This window comes from Aethalodelphis obliquidens, unplaced genomic scaffold (genome assembly GCF_003676395.1).
Source record: "Aethalodelphis obliquidens isolate GAN/ISIS:26980383/991018 unplaced genomic scaffold, ASM367639v1 scaffold24, whole genome shotgun sequence".
Taxonomy (NCBI): domain Eukaryota; kingdom Metazoa; phylum Chordata; class Mammalia; order Artiodactyla; family Delphinidae; genus Aethalodelphis; species Aethalodelphis obliquidens.
Genome location: NW_020837968.1, coordinates 23,648,390 through 23,666,219, shown reverse-complemented (window position 1 = coordinate 23,666,219; position 17,830 = coordinate 23,648,390). Strand labels below are relative to the sequence as shown.

Genomic DNA, 17,830 nt, shown 5'->3' with positions numbered 1-17,830 from the left:
TGATGTCTATAGTTTCATAAGCATGGTTCCTGTAAATTTATTCTATTTCATTGAGTGAGCCATGTTTTCCTCTTTCTTTGTATGCCTGGTGATTTTTTTTGTTGTTGAAAATTGAGCATTGAAGTGTTATACTGTGGTAACTCTGGAAATCAGATATCCCATTTTTTTAAGGTTTGTTGTCTTTTTTATTGTTGAAGGCTGTAGTAGTCCTTTTGTTTTAAGAGTTTTCCAAACTATTTCTGTAGAAACTATTCCTTGTCACGTGTGATCATTGAGGTCTCTGTTTCATTAGCTCATAGTCAGCTGATGTTTGACAGATTTCTTTGCCAGGAGCTGAAACAAACAACAACAAGAAAAACACCAAAAAGCCCCCCAAAATAGAAGAACCAACTCTCCAAGTCTTTGCAGTTTGGCTGTGCTGGTCTTCACCATTCAGCTAGGCTTGCTCTGAGCCTAGAGATCAGCCTGAGTGAAAGCTTCAGGTCTTCTTAGGACTTTCCTGAGCATGCATTTTCCCTGGGCTTGTTTGTGGCTTTCTAAATTCCCCCTATACACAGATGCTTTTGAATGTCCTAATTTCCCAAAGAGTCTAAAATAATTCTATTTTAAGATCAAATGATACTTTTAAATCCTCTGATCTGGGTAAAAATAACATCAAAAATGGAATGTTCTAGGGAATATAGAGGGAATCACAGTTCTGCTGTCATTATCATCTACAGGTGTTGTTAGTTTTCTAAAGGCTCTTTCTGGCCCAAATCTCCCTGCTCTTTCTCATTCCCTAATCCAAGCTTTATTCTACTATTTAGGAAAGAGTTCCTTTCTTTAAAAAAAAAATCTGAAAGACTAAATTATATGTTTTTTTCCAGCTGAATAAACTATAATATCTACTTAATACCCATAGGATTAAGACCAATCTCCCAAGCCATCTACAATTTACTTAAAACTACATTTCCAGACTCACTTCTCACTCTTCTGTCACGTTCACAAGTATTGGCTATAAGCATGCAGACCACTCACTACTTGCTACTTCATAAACTTATTTCCCAATTCCATTTCTCTTTGAAGAATTGACTTTGGTTTATGCAATCATCCCTACCTAAAATGTTTCCTTCTTATCCTCTACATATTGAAATGTTTCCAGCCTGCCAAACTTAGTTCAAGTGTCCCCTCCCATTCTACCTTCCCTGATTACATGCTTCCATTCCTCCTTTTCCCACATTAGAATTACTTTCCCTCTTATGTCTTCTCTTATTGTTCTATTTATAACTATTATAGGTTCGTCTTTTTATCCTGTGTGTGTCAAAGGTCACATCTGTGTGCATTTGTGTGCTTTATATTCCAAATCTTTCTCACTTTTTTCAAGGATTTCACTCTTACACTTACCTCCTCTTGTTCTTGTATCTTTTATCCCTCGTGACTGGTTTATTTTCAGCCAAATATGTGCTTTACTAGCTCCCATCTACAAAGCAAACAAACACAAAATATATTCTCTTCGTCCTACATTTCCTTTGAACTATCACCCAGTTGCTCCCCTTCATACCAACGTCTTTCCAAACAGTTGTCTATACTCATGCCTCTGTTCTTCACCTCCCATTCTCTCTTCAACATACTTTATTTGAGCTTCTCCCCACCTATATTCCCCTAAAATGTTTCTTTTCAAGGTCATTAATAACCTCCACATATCAGTCCTCATCCTCCTGAACCTTGGAGCAGCATTCTGTAATATGTACATTAGTTGATCATACCATCCTTTGATTTTTCTAATGAAACAATTTTTTTTTTTTTTTTTTTTTTTTTTTTTTTTGTGGGCCTCTCCTGTTGCGGAGCACAGGCTCCGGATGCGCAGGCTCAGTGGCCATGGCTTACGGGCCCAGCCGCTCCGCGGCATGTGGTATCTTCCCGGACCGGGGCACGAACCCATGTCCCCTGCATCGGCAGGCGGACTCTCAACCACTGCACCACCAGGGAAGCCCTCTAATGAAACAATTTAACATAAATTCAGAAAAATATGCAAAACAAAAATGTACTTAATGATATATCTCCAAATCAACAAGCATATAATTGTCACCTGTAAGATGTCTAACATTACCGTGTCCCAGAAGCCCTGTTCATGCCCTCTCCCAGTCACTGCCCCTTCATTCTCTTAAAGCTAATCACTATCTTGACTTTTATGAAAATTGATCTCTAAGCATGATCCCCAAACACTCGAATTGATTTCTGCCTGCCTTTTAAAACATTACATAAATTGAATCACATAGTACATATTCTTTTTTGTCTAGACTTTTTTGTTCAACATTATATTTGATAGATTCATACATGTAGTTGCATGTGTTAGGAGTTTGTTTATTTTCATTGATGGGTCTACTGTATGACTATAACACAATCTATGTATCCATTTTATTGTTGAAAGACATTTATATTTTTTCAGTTTGGGGCTATTGTGAATATTGCTGCTATGAATATTCTTTTATATGTCTATTGGTGTGCATTGTATACATTTACGTTGGGTATGTACCTTGGTGTGGCACTGTTGGTCGTAGTGTATATATATGTTCGATTTGAGAGATAAGGGCAAACTTTTCCAAGGTGGTTTTTACCAGTTTACACTTCTGTCAGCAGCATATGAGTGATACCATTGCCCTGTATCCTTGCCAACACTTGATAGTCTGTTTTTCTGATGGGCTTGTAGTGCCATCTCATTGTGATTTTCATTTTCATTTGTCTGATTACTCATGTGATTGAATATCTTCTCATATATTTATTGGCCATTTGATGTGCTCTTTTGTGAGATGCCTGTTCTAATATCCTACTTATTGTTTTGAATTATCTGACAATGTTTTTTTGAAGTTCTTAATATATTATGGATACAAGCCCTTTGTTAGTTACATCTGTTAAAACATATTTTCTTACTTTTATGGCTTGCCTTGGAACTCTCTTGAGAGTTTTTGTTTTCTCTTTCTTGATTAGAATTTCTTAATTTTAATGTGGTCCAATTTATCAGTGTTTTCCCTTTATTTTTTTAGTGCCTTTTGTGTCCTATATAAAAAGTGTTTCCCTACCCCCAAGTCATGAAGATATTCTCCTATATTATCTTTCAGAAACTTTATAATCTTGCTTTTTACATTTAGAACTACAGTGTACGTGGAATTTATTTTTGTATCTGATGTGAAGTGTAGGGGGTTACTTCTTCCATAGGGTTATTTATATATCACAGCACCACTGTTGAAAAGACAATCATTCGCCTGCCACATTTGTTATAAATCAGGTGTGTGTATGTGTGTGAGTCTGTTTCTGGGCTTTGTGTTTTATTTCCTTGGTGTCTGTGCTACTACTTCTTTGTGCTACTACTATTCTGTCTTGATTCTTATAACCCTGCATCTGGTAGACCAAGTCTTCCAACATTGTTCATTGACCTGAAGAATGTCCTGACTGTTTCTTGCCTTTTGCATTTACAAGTACATTTTAGAGTTAATTTGTCAAGTTTCAAAAAGCCATTAAGTGGTTTTGATTGAGATTACATTTTAAGGTATAGGTCATTTTTTGGGGGGGAGGAATTGATATCTTTATAGTAATATATTGTGAAATATTAAAATCATGTATCACTCTATTTAGGTCATCTTTAATTTTTGTCAATAATCTTTTATAATTTCTGAGTAAAGGTCTTACACATCTTTCTTTAGAATTAATTTCTAGACTAGTTATGATATTATCATAAACAACATACATATTTAAAATTTTTCATTTTATAACTCCTCAATGCTGGTATAGAGAAAAGCACATGGTTTTTTGTATTTTGACTGATTCCTACTTTATTTTGAAAGTAGTGTTAGCACGGTATTTTTTCCCTATCCTTTTACTTTTAACATAGTTGTATTTTCATATTTAATATGGGTTTCTTGTGGACAGCATATAGTTGAGTTTTGCTTTTTTTTATCCAATCTGACAATATCTTTCCTTTAAATGTGATTATTTATATAATTGGGTTTAAATCCACTATCTCGCTGTGTCTTTTTTTTCCCATCTACTATTTCTTCACCTTTTTTTTTCTGCCTTCTTTTGAATTAGTTGAACATTTTAATGGTTCTATTTACCTCCTTTTCTCAGTCTGGAAAAATCTTTAGCATCAGCTTTCACCTGGTTGCTCAATTCAGCAACCCAGGGTTATTTTTAATGTCTTTTTCTCCCCCACATCTATTCAATCATGAAATTCTGTCAACTTTACATGACATGATAGAAAGCCTAGAAGGGAACATAGGCAAATCATTCTCTGACATAAATTGTAGCAATATTTTCTTAGATCAGTCTCCCAAGGCAAAAGAAATGAAAGCAAAAATAAACAAGTGGGACCTAAAAGCTTTTGCACAGCAAAGGAAACCAGCAACAAAACCTATGGAAAAGGAGAAAATATCTACAAATGATGTGACCAACAAGGGGTTAATATCCAAAACTACAAACAGCTAATATAACTCAATATCAAAAAAACAAACAACCCAATAAAATAAATGGGCAGAAGACCTAAATAGACATTTTCCCAAAGAAGACATACAGATAACCAACAGGCACATGAAAAGAGATTGTTAGAGAAATACAAATCAAAACCACCATGAGTTATCACCTCACACTGGTCAGAATAGCCATCATCAAAAAGTCTACAAATAGGGGCTTCCCTGGTGGTGCAGTGGTTGAGAGTCCGCCTGCCGATGCAGGGGACATGGGTTTGTGCCCGGGTCCGGGAAGATACCACATGCCGCGGAGCGGCTAGGCCTGTGAGCCATGGCCGCTGAGCCTGTGCATCCAGAGCCTATTCTCCGCAACAGGAGAGACCACAACAGTGAGAGGCAAAACGTCTACAAATAATAAATGCTGGAGAGGGTATGGAGAGAAGGGAACCCTCATACACTGTTGGAGGGAATGTAAACTGGTGCAGCCACTATGGGAAACAGGATGGAGGTTCCTTAAAAAACTCAAAATAGAGCTACCATATGATCCAGCAATCCCACTCCTGGGTATTTATCTGAAAAAAATGAAACCTCATATTTGAGAAGACACATGCACCCAAATGTTCATAGCAGCACTATTTACAATAGCCAAGACGTGGAAACAACTCAAGTACCCATCAACAGACAATTGGCTTAAGAAGATATGTTTATATATATATACACATATATAAAATGGAATATTACTCTGCCATAAAAAGAATGAAACATTGCATTTGCAGCAACATGGATGGGCCTAGAGAATATTATACTTAGTGAAGTAAGTCAGACAGACAAATACAAACACTATATCGTATCACTTATATGTGAAATCTAAAAAATAATACAAATGAATCTATATACAAAACAAATAGACTCACAGACATAGAAAACAAACTTATGGTTACCGAGGGAGGGAAGGAGAGACAAATTAGGAGTATGGAATTAACAGATGCAAACTCGTATGCGTAAAATAAATAGGCAAGAAGGATTTACTGTATAGCACAGGGAATTATATTCAATATCTCATAATAACCTATAATGGAATGTAATCTGAAAAAATGTATATAATTAAATCACTTGGCTGTGGACCTGAAACATATACAATATTGTAAATCAACTATACTTTAATAAAAAAATAAATAAAACAAAATAAAATTTAACACTAAGACTTCCCTGGTAGTGCAATGGTTAAGGATCCGCCTGCCAATGCATGGGACATGGGTTCAAGCCCTGTTTGGGGAAGATCCCATATGCCGCGGAGCAACTAAGCCTGTGCACCACAATTACTGAACATGCGCTCTAGAGCCTGTGAGCCATAACTACTGAGCCCGCGTGCCTAGAGCCCATGCTCCACAACAAGAGAAGCCACCACAGTGAGAAGCCTGCGCACCTCAATGAAGAGTAGCCCCCGCTCACCACAACTAGAGAAAGCCCGCATGCAGCAACAAAGACCCAATGCAGCCAAAAATAAATAAATAAAATACATAAATTTATAGAAAAATAAATAAATAAAATTTAACACTAAAGAGAAAAAAATTCTGTCAATTTTACTTTTATACTGCTTTGTACTAAATCTTTTCTATCTTTGTTGCTTGATTTCTCTTGTTCATGCATTTATCTCTCACCTATTGATGTTTATTTGCAATGTCTTCATTTGTGATGATCCCCTTTTTCCACGCTTCAGAGTAATTTAAGATTCAATACTGATAAAAAGATTTCAGTGTCCATCTAATACATCAACTACATAGAGACTTTTATTTAGTTGTATAGACTAAATAAAAGTCTTCATATTTTTATTCTTCTCACTGACCACCTTACCTAATCAGCCCATCTCTATCTACTCTTCCACCTAGCATTCTACATTCTAGTGATACTGATTGGCCAAATATATAGCATGCCTTCTCCAGCTTCTGTGCCTTTTGCTCTATTGGAAATCATCCTTCAATCTTTGCATCTCCTCCAGTGAAGGCTTCTGTACTTCTCTTCAGCTGAATTACAAGTTCCTGCCTTTCTGATTTCATTTTACCTTCTGTATTTTCATTAGAGTAAATTATAAATAGTTGTAATTGTTCATCTGTCTTTCTGTTCCTTCTTAAATCTCCTGGAGGTTAGTGGTGTCTTCGTCGTAGAAACCCAATAAATATATGTTGAATTAAAGAAAAACTGGATATCAGCAGAGGCTTGTAGATTGTATATCACTTTGGTCTGTCGTCCTGTGATTTATAGCATCCTTTTTATCATTCATCCGGCACATATTTTTTGGTATGTCAGCTATGCAGCAGTCACAATGGGAGATTCCAGGAAGATTTGATTCTTGTCTTCATGGACCTTACAGGTTATAATTGGTTTTGCCTAGAGTCACACTTTTTTAAAAATAAGAACTGATGTATGCAATTTTGAAAAAAAATTTTTGTTAGTAATCACCATTTTATGACTCAGTAATTCTCTGCAGGCCTCTGCTCAATAAAAATAAGAGTATTTGGGGTGGACTAGGGAAAGTGATTCCAGAGGGGACACAATGATTTTCCTCTTGGGTAAAAAGAAATGAATTTAATATTAATAATTAAAATTTGCTTATAAAACACAGGGCATGGAGAAATATACTTTTTTTTTTCTTTTCTAAAGGAGAGACTAAAACTTACTTATGAGGAAAAGAGTAAAATCCTGGAATCTCAATTGATGTTTTTGAGGTAAAGTATTATCATCTATTTAAAGTTATTGGCAAAACCATAATGATCTTAAAAATATGTTTGAATGTTTGCTGAAATGCCAGTTTTAGTCAGTATAGGAATTACTTGATGATATTTTATATGCAATATATGAAATTTGCTAAGAATGGTAAAGGATAAGGGGATTTGTGAAGTCCTTTTTCAAATCCCATTTCAAAGAACTGTGAGCTAAGTTATAAATTTTATCCCTTCATCAGTTGTAAAATATTTGTGTTTTCCCATAGAAAAAAGAATCAGAAGCTGCTCTTATGGAAATTATGTTTTTAAAATAAAATAGTATAAATAAAGCACTTTAATTTTCAAATTACAAGCAAGTATTTTTTTCCTCTGTAGGTAGTCTTCGTCTAATTTTTAAATTGCAACAATAATATAATAGTTTGAGTATTTGTATACATGGTGAATTTGAGTATATATGAATTTTCATGTACTTTTTCATATGTTATCAAAAATCCCAATAAAACCTATATATTATAGATTAACCATTAGTGCTTTGTTATATATTATGAGTAGGAAAAGATAGGAGTTAATTTTTTTAAATTAAAGGTTAATTGAAATAGTGGTAATGAAATATTTTCAAGTGGAATAACCTTTAAAATATTTTTATAATTTTATTTTAATAAGTCCAATTTGAAATAAAATTTAACATCTTCCAGGCTGTACATTGTCTAGAGACATAACTAGAGTAATACTAAGAACCAGAACTCATGGCTTTTGTTGCAAATGTTATTATTCATTTATTTTAATATACTCTTATGCTTTTCATGCCTCATAAGGTTGAGGATTTCTCTAGAGATCTTTACTAGAGCTTTCATGAAGAAACCTAAACTTTTAAAAGGTGATCTAATTTTTGGTTTCTTGATTTGCTATATGTTGATTTCTATTGTGTTTTGGTTCTTCAGTTTTTAAAGTGATATATTTCTAGGTCATTATATTTTTGGGAATGTGACTTATTTTGTCTCATTCACAATTCAACTATGCAATCTTTAATTACATTAAAACGTCACTTTGCAATGGACCAGACTTTGTTTCCTGCATTCTTCTGTTTCCTCATTTTCTTTTAGTATAATTTAAGATTATTTAAAGAAGCATTTTCTTAAAGAAAGAAATAAAATCACTACTCTTATAAACTCTGGTTTTATGTTACCTATTTGTTTTTAATTTTCTTTTTGCCATTTCATGTAACTGAATCTACTTGAGTGTTTTGAATTTGAACCTGACAGAAATAGTAATGGAGACTCTGACTTTGGAATGTACTTCTAAAGTTCTTTTTAAGCCTTTGAAAGTCAGACTTTTTCTACATGATAAGTAGAAAGAAAACTTATTATGTTGTAGATATCATCTTGGGAATAGGACATCAACAGCTCCTATTTTTCTGCTTCAGCGTGTCATTAGATTAGCTTTTTTTAACCCTTAGATTTCCTGTAGATCTTTCCCACCTCTCCCAGGCTGTCTCAAAGCCCCCTAAATCCCAAGAGTTGAGGTAGTATGTGACAGCCAGGTGTCTTGATTATTGGCTTCTCCTTTGTGACAGTGAACAAATTAGAATGGCTATAAATCTCTGAATTTAATAGAAACAGCAGAGAGTAGTCTGAGCCAGAGATAAAGTGCCTGCCTTCAGCAGTCTAAGAATTTAAGAACAACTTTTTCCTTTTTAAGTTAGGAAGTTTTAAAAAAATACAACATGAAAGGGATGTGTATGCAAGGAAGCTCAGTTACCCAAGTTGACTTTACCAAAGCTTTTTTGGGCAGGGGGAGGAAAATACAACCCATATACTGGTCTTTTAATCCTTGACAAGTCAACTTGGAGAAAAACCTCATCCAAGAGCTATCCCATTGAAACAAACAAAGAGCACACACACACAGTTCCTCAGCCCTTTCTTTACCAAGTTGCATATTTCCAGCTAATAGCTGCTACTTATGAAATCTTATGTCTGGCAAGTTCTAACTTCTTTCTGTAGCCCACTCTCTTTTGAAGCAGTTCTTTGTAGATTAGATAATGTTTTTTGAATTTTATTTTATTTATTTTTTTATACAGCAGGTTCTTATTAGTTATCTATTTTATACATATTAGTGTATATATGTCAATCCCAATCTCCCAATTCATCCCACCACCACCACTGCTCCCCAACCCACTGCTTTCCTCCCTTGGTGTCCATACGTTTGTTCTCTACATCTGTGTCTCTATGGATAATTTTCTTTTTTTTTTACCGAAGAAAAATGAACAGTAATAAATTACTCATACATAAAATCCATTTTCTTTATGTGATCTTTTAAGGTTGTCTTTACAAATTTTAAGGGGTGAACATTTGAAATAGGGTATTTCCCTCAATTCAAGGATATTGTGTTATGTTGCTCCACCCCTTTATTAAGAGAAACTATTTAGGATTTGTGTTTGGAGTTTTATTTTTTTGTGTGGAGATAGGATCCTGTGAAAAAAAAGCCAGTATCAGAGGCAGACTAATCTGTTAAAATCCTAAAACAACTTGAAATTTAATATTTTCAAGGCTCATTTTATTCAAAGTGTCAATTAAGATAATCACACCTACATTTTAGGGCTGTGGTAAGAACTAATAAGGTACTGTATGTAAAGCACCTAATAAGGTAAGCACCAGTAAATGATAGTAGTTATTACTATGATGATACATTTAGAAGTAGTATACTTTTACCTGGCCATTTGCTGGAACTTTTTTCCCTTCTTTTTAGGAAAGACCTAGTTGAATATCAGAAAAATTGTGAAGATCTTAAAGAGCGACTAAAGCATAAAGAGTCTCTTCTTGCTGCTAATATTTCTAACCGTGTTGGTGGTCTTTGTTTGAAATGTGCTCAGCATGAAGCTGTGCTTTCCCAAACCCATAATAATGTTCACATGCAGACCATTGAAAGACTGTCTAAGTAAGTATGTTTCTCTATGTGGAGTCTTTGGCAACATGGAAACTCATGTCTTTAAATGGGCACAGTAGTTTTTTATCCCCATGCTAAATCGCATGTTAAGCTTCAAATAAAATGGATTTTAAAAGGTCCCTTCATTGTAGCTTTCTTAAAGACAGACTATGTGGGTTCTGCCAACTGTGTATAGCCATGTCATTTTGGACAAATAATTTTATCTTTCTTGGTTTCAGTCTCATCTGAAATGAGAGAATTGAAGTAGGTAAGCTTTATAATTCTGTTCATTTCTATAACTCTATAATTGCAAATCCAGCACTATTCATAACAAAACTGAGTTTGAGAGGAATTCTTTCGATTTTGCCTTATTTTGGATATCCCTGCTGTAGTATAGGTAAAGTGAGTTTTTATCAAGTTTTTTATCATGTGACTGTTATGAAGAATATTATGAGTACACTGGAAGAAGGGCCCACTATATCCCATTATTAATATTTGAGGATCGACTAAGGACAAATTACAAATGAGCTTTTATGGAGTCAAAGTTTTCATCTAGGCTGAAATACTACAGTTTTCTGTGTACATCTTTTTTGTTTTGTTTTCAGTATTCCAGAGGAAGCCCTTTCCTATGAAAATTATATTCTGTAGAAGTTGAGAATTATTATTTAATATACCATCCAATGATGATTTATAGAGGGTGTTCTCTCTCACATGCCTTCTGCTTTTCTCAAAGCTCAAGGTCACCTCTCTCTGTCTGTTGGGTTCATTTAAATAGTTCAAACATCACTTCCTCTTAGAAGTATTCTCTCACCAGCCTCACCCCATTTTGTCCTCAATTGATTTAGGGTCCTTCCTCCTGTAACTTTATAATATATTGTGTATACTTGCAGACAGCAACTGTGTTTTGTTTATTTCTGTATCCCTGGCTTCTAGCAGAGTCCCTGGCCTGCAGGCATTTTGGTATTTATTGCTTAACGTCAGAGATCGTCTAATTGGAACTGGTGTCAGGAGTCGAAAGACTTGGTCAATAAAGTTGGTTTTGAACTTTGGACAAATGACTTTACTTCCCTAAGTTTGGAGTCTTCTTTTGTTTGGGGGAATAATACCTACCTTTTGGGATATTATAGATGCAGCTTAGCCTTGTGACTAGAGCACTAGCTTTTGAGTCAATCTGCCTGGGTCCATACTTTGGTTCTACTGATAACTTACTATGTAACCTCACAAAAATTACTTAATTTCTCATGCCTCAATTCCCCCATTTGAAAATGGAGATAAAAGTACCTAATAGTGTTATATTTGAGGGGACATTGAAAGAATACCTATATAGTGCTTAAAACAGTTCCTGCCATATTGTAAATTCTCTATAAATAATAAAACCCTTCTGTACCTCGCATACTTTAGAAGCAGTCAAAATGTCTGGTAGCCATGGTTTCTACATATGACTAACCTATTGTCTGTTGTATAAAAACTGAATTTCTCCAGTGGTAGTTTTCATGATCTACAGTGGTAGTCCTGCTTTTTGTTAAATATTCTATTAATTCTTAAATATATTATTAACATATATATTTAACATAATGACAATTTATTAAGTATGTTAAATATATTTTCAGATACAAGTAACGTGTGGTAAACATTTCTTATATGCCAAGGACTGTGCCAGATAATTTAAAAACATAATCTCTTTTAATCTTAGTAAAGCATTGGTGAGGTAAATACATTACCCTCATTTTACAACTAAGGAAACTGAGGCTCAGAGAAGTTAAAAATTTGCTTGTTTATATTTGAAAAAAAGAACGGAATCATACTTCACAAAAGTAAATTCAAGATGGTTTAAAGACCTAGATATGATTCTAGACTACAAAAGTATTAGAAGAAAATATAGAAAAATATCTTTATGGCCTTGGGCTAATTAAAGTTCTGAGCATGACGAGGGAAGTGAGAGTCATAAAGGAAAAAAAAAAACTTGACTCCATTAAAACAAAACATCCTTATGATACAATATTACAAACTAAAAAGATGGGAAAATATTTACATTTTATATAACAAAAATTTTGGTACAATGTATAAATAATTTCCTTTGAAAGAAACAGAAAAGAAAAACTGCCCAGTTGCAAAATGGATATAGATTAGGAACTGGTAAGCAATAAAAGAGGAAGATAATACACGAGGAAGTACTCATTCTTTTTTTTTTAATTGAAGTGTAATTGACCCACAATACTATGTTAGTTCCAGGTGTACAACATAGTGATTTGGTAATTCTATACATTTGCAAAATGATCACCACAACAAGTCTAGTAATATCTGTCACCATGCAAAATTATTACAATATTATTAACTATATTCCCCATGCTGTACATTTCATCCTTTTGACTTATTTATTTTGTAACTAGAAGTTTGTAGTGCTTATTCTCACCTGTTTTACTCATCCTTCCAAACCCCTCCTCTCAGGCAACCACCTGTTCGTTCTCTGTATCTATGAGTCTGTTTCTATTCTGTTATGTTTGTTCATTTGTTTTGTTTTGTTTTTCAGGTTCCGCACATAAGTGAAATCATATGGTATTTGTCTTTCTCTGTGTGACTTATTTTAGTTAGCATAATACCCTCTAAGTCCATCCATATTGTTGCAGATGGCAAGATTTTATTCCTTTGTATGGCTGAGTAATATTTCATTGTTTATGTATGTGTATATACACACATACATCACATACTCTTTAATCCATTCATCTGTTGATGGACATGTAGGTTGCTTCTATATCATGGCTATTGGAAATAAGACTGCAATGAACATAGGGGTGCATACATCCTTTTGAGTTTCTGTTTTTGTTTTCCTCTGAAAAATACCCAGAAGTGAAATTGCTGGATCCTATGGTAGTTCTACTTTTAATTTTTTGAGGAACTTCTGTACTGTTTTACCTAATGGCTTACTAATTTACATTTCCAACAACAGTGCTCTAGAGTTGCCTTTTTTCCACATCTTTGCCAACACTTGTTATTTGTTGTCATTTTGATGATAACCATTCTGACAGGTATGAAGTGCTATCTAATTGTGCATTTTCCTGATGATTAGTGTTGCTGAGCATCTTATCATGTGGCTATTGGCCATCTATTTGAGTTCTTTGGAAAAATGTCTATTCAGGTCCTCTGCTCAGTTTTTAATCAGGCTATTTTTTTATGTTGAGTTGCATGAGTTCTTTGGATATTTACCCCTTATCAGATATGTCGTTTGGATATTAACCTCTTATCAGGTACATAGTTTGCCAATATCTTCTCCCATTCAGAAGGCTGCCTTTTCATTTTGTTGATAGTTTCCTTCACTGTGTAAAAGCATTTTAGTTTGATGTAGTCACACTTGTTTATTTTTGTTTTGTTTCCCTTGTGAGGAGATATATCAAAAAAATATTGCTAAGACCAATGTCAAAGAGCATACTGGCTATGTTTTCTTCTAGGAGTTTTATAGTTGCAGGTCTTACATTTAATTCTTTAATCCATTTTTAGTTTATATGTGTTTATGGTGTGAAAAAGTAGTCCAATTTGACTCTTTTGCATGTAGCTGTCAAGGTTTACTAACACCATTCATTGAAGAGGCTGTCTTTTCCCCATTGTATGTTCTTGCCTACTTTGTCATAGATTAATTGACCACGTAAGCATGGGTTTATTTCTGGGCTCTCTGTTCTGTTCCATTGGTCTATGTGTCCATTTTTGTGCCAGTACCATATTGTTTTGATTACTGTAGCTTTGTAGTATAGTTTGAAATCAGGGAGTGTGATACCTTCATATCTGTTCTTCTTTTTCAACATTGTTTTGGCTATTCAGGGTCTTTTGTTTCCAAACATATTTTAGAATTATTTTCTCTGGTTCTGTGAAAAATGCCATTGGTATCTTGATAGGGATTGCATTGAATCTGTAGATTACCTTGGGTACTATGGACATTTTAACAATATTAATTCTTTCAATCCATGAACAGGGGATATCTTTCCATTTGTTCTGCTGTCTTCAATTTCTTTCATTAGTATTTTATAGCTGTCCAATTATAGGTCTTTTACCTCCTTAGTTAGATTTATTTCTAGGTATTTTATTCTTTTTAACGTGATGGGAAATTGGATTGTTTCATTAAATGCTCTTTCTGATAGTTTATTGTTAATGTATAGAAATTCAGAAGATTTCTGTATATTAATTTTGTATCCTAGAACTTTACTGGATTCATTGAAGGCTATTATTTTTTTGATGGCATCTTGGGGATTTTTTACATATAGTATCATGTCATCTGCAAACAATGACAGTTTTACTTCTTCCTTTCCAATTTGGATTCCTTTTATTTCTTGTCTGATTGCTGTAGCTAGGACTTCCAATACTATGTCGAATAAAAGTGGTGAGCGTCAAAATTAAATAAGTTGACTGTGTAGAATAAGTGGAGCTGCAAGTATCATCTCACACCGGTCAGAATGGCCATCTTCAAAAAATCTACAAACAATAAATGCTGGAGAGGGTGTGGATAAAAGGGAACCTTCATACACTGCTGGTGGGAATGTAAATTGATACAGCCACTATGGAGAACAGTATGGAGGTTCCTTAAAAAACTAAAAATAGAATTACCATATGACCCAGCAATCCCACTACTGGGCATATACACTGAGAAAACCATAATCCAAAAAGAGTCATGTACCACAATGTTCATTGCAGCTCTGTTTACAATAGCCAGGACTTGGAAGCAATGTAAGTGTGCATTGACAGATGAATGGATAAAGAAGATGTGGCACATATATACAATAGAATATTACTCAGCCATAAAAAGAAATGAACTTGAGTTATTTGTAGTGAGGTGGATGGACCTAGAGTCTGTCATACAGAGTGAGGTAAGTCAGAAAGAGAAAAACAAATACCATATGTTAACACATATATATGGAATCTAAGAAAAAAAAAAAAAAGGTCATGAAGAACCCAGGGGCAAGATGGGAATAAAGACGCAGACCTACTAGAGAGTGGACTTGAGGGCATGGGGAGTAGGAAGGGTAAGCTGGGACAAAGTGAGAGAGTGGCCTGGACATATATACATTACCAAATGTAAAATAGATAGCTCGTAGGAAGCAGTCACATAGCACAGGGAGATCAGCTCAGTGCTTTGTGACCAGCTGGGAGGGTGGGAGGGAGGGAGATGCAAGAGGGAAGAGATATGGGGATATATGTATATGTATAACTGATTCACTTTGTTATAAAGCAGAAACTAACATTTGTAAACCAATGCTAACCATTGTAAAGCAATTATACTCCAATAAAAATGTTAAAAAACAAAACCAACGCAGCCAAAATAAATAAATAAATAAATTTATTTTTTTAAAAAAAGAAGAAGAAGTAAGGGTGCCTGTTAAGCAATGATTGGCTGGGGCTTGAAATGATTGCTTAGTTACAAGGAGGGACCTTGAGACCATCAGGTTGCAGGTGGCAGCTGCCAGCAGATACTGTTTTGAGAATAGCTGGTGGTGTCCTTGAGTCTGATACTGTGATAGGGAAGAACAAATCTGACTCCATATAAAATCTGTTTCTTTTACTTTAACCTTTGTATTCTATGGCTTTTGCTTCAAGTTAAGAATGTTGCCTATAGCCTGAAATATACAGGATAGCCCATTCTCAAGGCTCTGACCTTTAAGAGTATAACACTTTTCCATTCACATAGAGATAAAAAGTTGCAGAACAGAGAGTAACAGTTGTTTTGTTGGAGGTTTACAGGAACATTGTGACCTAACCTTCATGGACGAAGAAGTTTGTCCTGCACCAAAGAAGTTTGATTCCTGCACCAAGAAGTTTGCAACAACCAACCTCACCCCTCCCTCAGCTTGCCCTTAAAAATATTTTGCTGAAACCGTTCAGGGAGTTAGGGTTTCTGGGGGGATCAGTCCCCCATTTTCCTTGCACGCCCCTGCAATAAACCTTTCTCTGCTCCCCCCGCCCGCCCCCCCTCCAAAAAGTGGTGAGAGTGGGAATCCTTGTCTTATTCCTGATCTTAGAGGAAATGCTTTCTGCTTTTCACTGTTGATTGTGATGTTAGCTGTGGGCTTATCATATATGGCCCTTATTATGTTGAGGTATGTTCCCTCTAAACATATTTTCTGGAGAGGTTTTATTATAAATGAATGTTGAATTTTGTCAGAAAGCTTTTTCTGCATCTACTGAGATGATCATATGGTTTTTATTCTTCAGTTTGTTAATGTGGTGTATCACACTGATTGATTTGCAGATATTGAAAAATCCTTCATTCCTAGGATAAATCCCATTTGATCATGGTGTATGATCCTTTTAATGTATTGTTGGATTTGGTTTGCTAGTATTTTGCTGAGGATATTTAATTTCCATCTAGGTTCTTCAGTCTGGTTTTGGTGTCAGGGTGATGCTGGCCTCATAAAATGGGCTTGGAAGAGTTCCTTCCTCTGCAGTTTTTTTGGAATAGTTTGAGAAGGATAGGTATTAACTCTTCTCTGAACATTTGGTAGAATTCACCTGTGAAGCCACCTGGTCCTAGACTTTGGTTTGTTGGGAGATTTTTTAAATTACTAATTCAATTTCATTATGAGTAATTGGTCTACTCATATGTTCTATTTCTTTCTGGTTCAGTATTGGGAGATTGTACATTTCTGGGAATTTGTCCATTTCTTCTGGGTTGTTCATTTTATTGGCATAATATTGTTCATAATAATCTCTTATGATCCTTTGAGTTTCTGTGGTGTTGGTTGTAACTTCTCGTTCATCTTTTCTATTGTTGTTTTAGTCTCTATTTCGTTTATTTCCACTCTGATCTTCATGATTTCTATCCTTCAGCTAACTTTGGGTTTTGTTTGTTCTTCTTTTTCTACTACCTTTAGGTGTAAGGTTAGGTTATTTATTTGAGATTTTTCTTGTTTCCTGAAGTAGGCTTGTATCTCTATAAACTTCCATCTTAGAATTGCTTTTGCTGCATCCCATAGATTTTGGATCATTGTGTTTTCATTTTCATTTATCTACAGGTATTTTTTATTTCTTCTTTGATATCTTCAGTGGCCCATTGGTTGTTTTTAGCATATTGTTTATACTCCATGTATTTGTGGTTTTTGTAGGTTTTTTTTTTCTCATAGGTGATTTCAAGGTCAGAAAAGATGCTTGATATGATTTCAATTTTTTTTAATTTACTGAGGCTGTTTCATGTCCTAGCATGTGATCTTTCTTGGAGAATGGAGAGAATGTATAATCTGCTGGTTTTGGATGAAATGTTCCACATATATCTATTAAGTTATTTGGTCTAATGTATCATATAAGGACAGTGTTCCCTTATTGATTTTTCTGTTTGGATGATCTGTCCATTGATTTAAGTGGGATATTAAGGTCCACTTCTATTATTGTGTCAGTAGCTCCCTTTATGGTTGTTAATATTTGCTTTATGTATTTAGGTGCTCCTATGTTGGGTGCATATATATTTATACTTGTTATATCATCTTCTTGGATCAATCCCTTGATCGTTATGTAATGTCCTTCTTTGTCTCTTGTTACACTTTTTGTTTTAAAGTCTATTTTGTCTGATAAAAGTATTGCTGCCCCCAGCTTTGTTTTGATTTTCATTTGCATGGATTATCTTTTTCCATCCTCTCACTTTCAATCTGTGTGTGTCTTGAGATCTGAAGTGAGTTTCTTGTAGGCAGCATATATACAGCTGTTGTTTCTGTATCCATTCAGCCACTCTGTGTCTTTAGATTGGAGGCTTTAGTCCATTTACATTTA

General features: G+C 34.7%; 1 protein-coding gene across 8 annotated transcripts in view; it reads left to right on the top strand.

Moving 5' to 3' along the window:
• The window catches only part of SDCCAG8 (SHH signaling and ciliogenesis regulator SDCCAG8), a 261,979-nt gene that overhangs the window by 40,298 nt on the left and 203,851 nt on the right, over positions 1 to 17,830 (top strand). For 6 of the 8 annotated variants that reach the window (XR_003436163.1, XM_027122442.1, XM_027122443.1 and 3 more), the window contains exons 7-8: positions 7,104 to 7,168; positions 9,911 to 10,099. The exons of 1 other annotated variant lie outside the window; for it this stretch is intronic. Coding sequence is in view for 6 of the 7 variants with exons in the window: in XM_027122442.1 (XP_026978243.1) it covers positions 7,104 to 7,168; positions 9,911 to 10,099 (254 nt within the window). In the remaining variant the exon portion in view is untranslated. The remainder of the gene's footprint in view (positions 1 to 7,103; positions 7,169 to 9,910; positions 10,100 to 17,830) is intronic. One more of the 8 variants, XM_027122445.1, reaches the window with a different exon arrangement.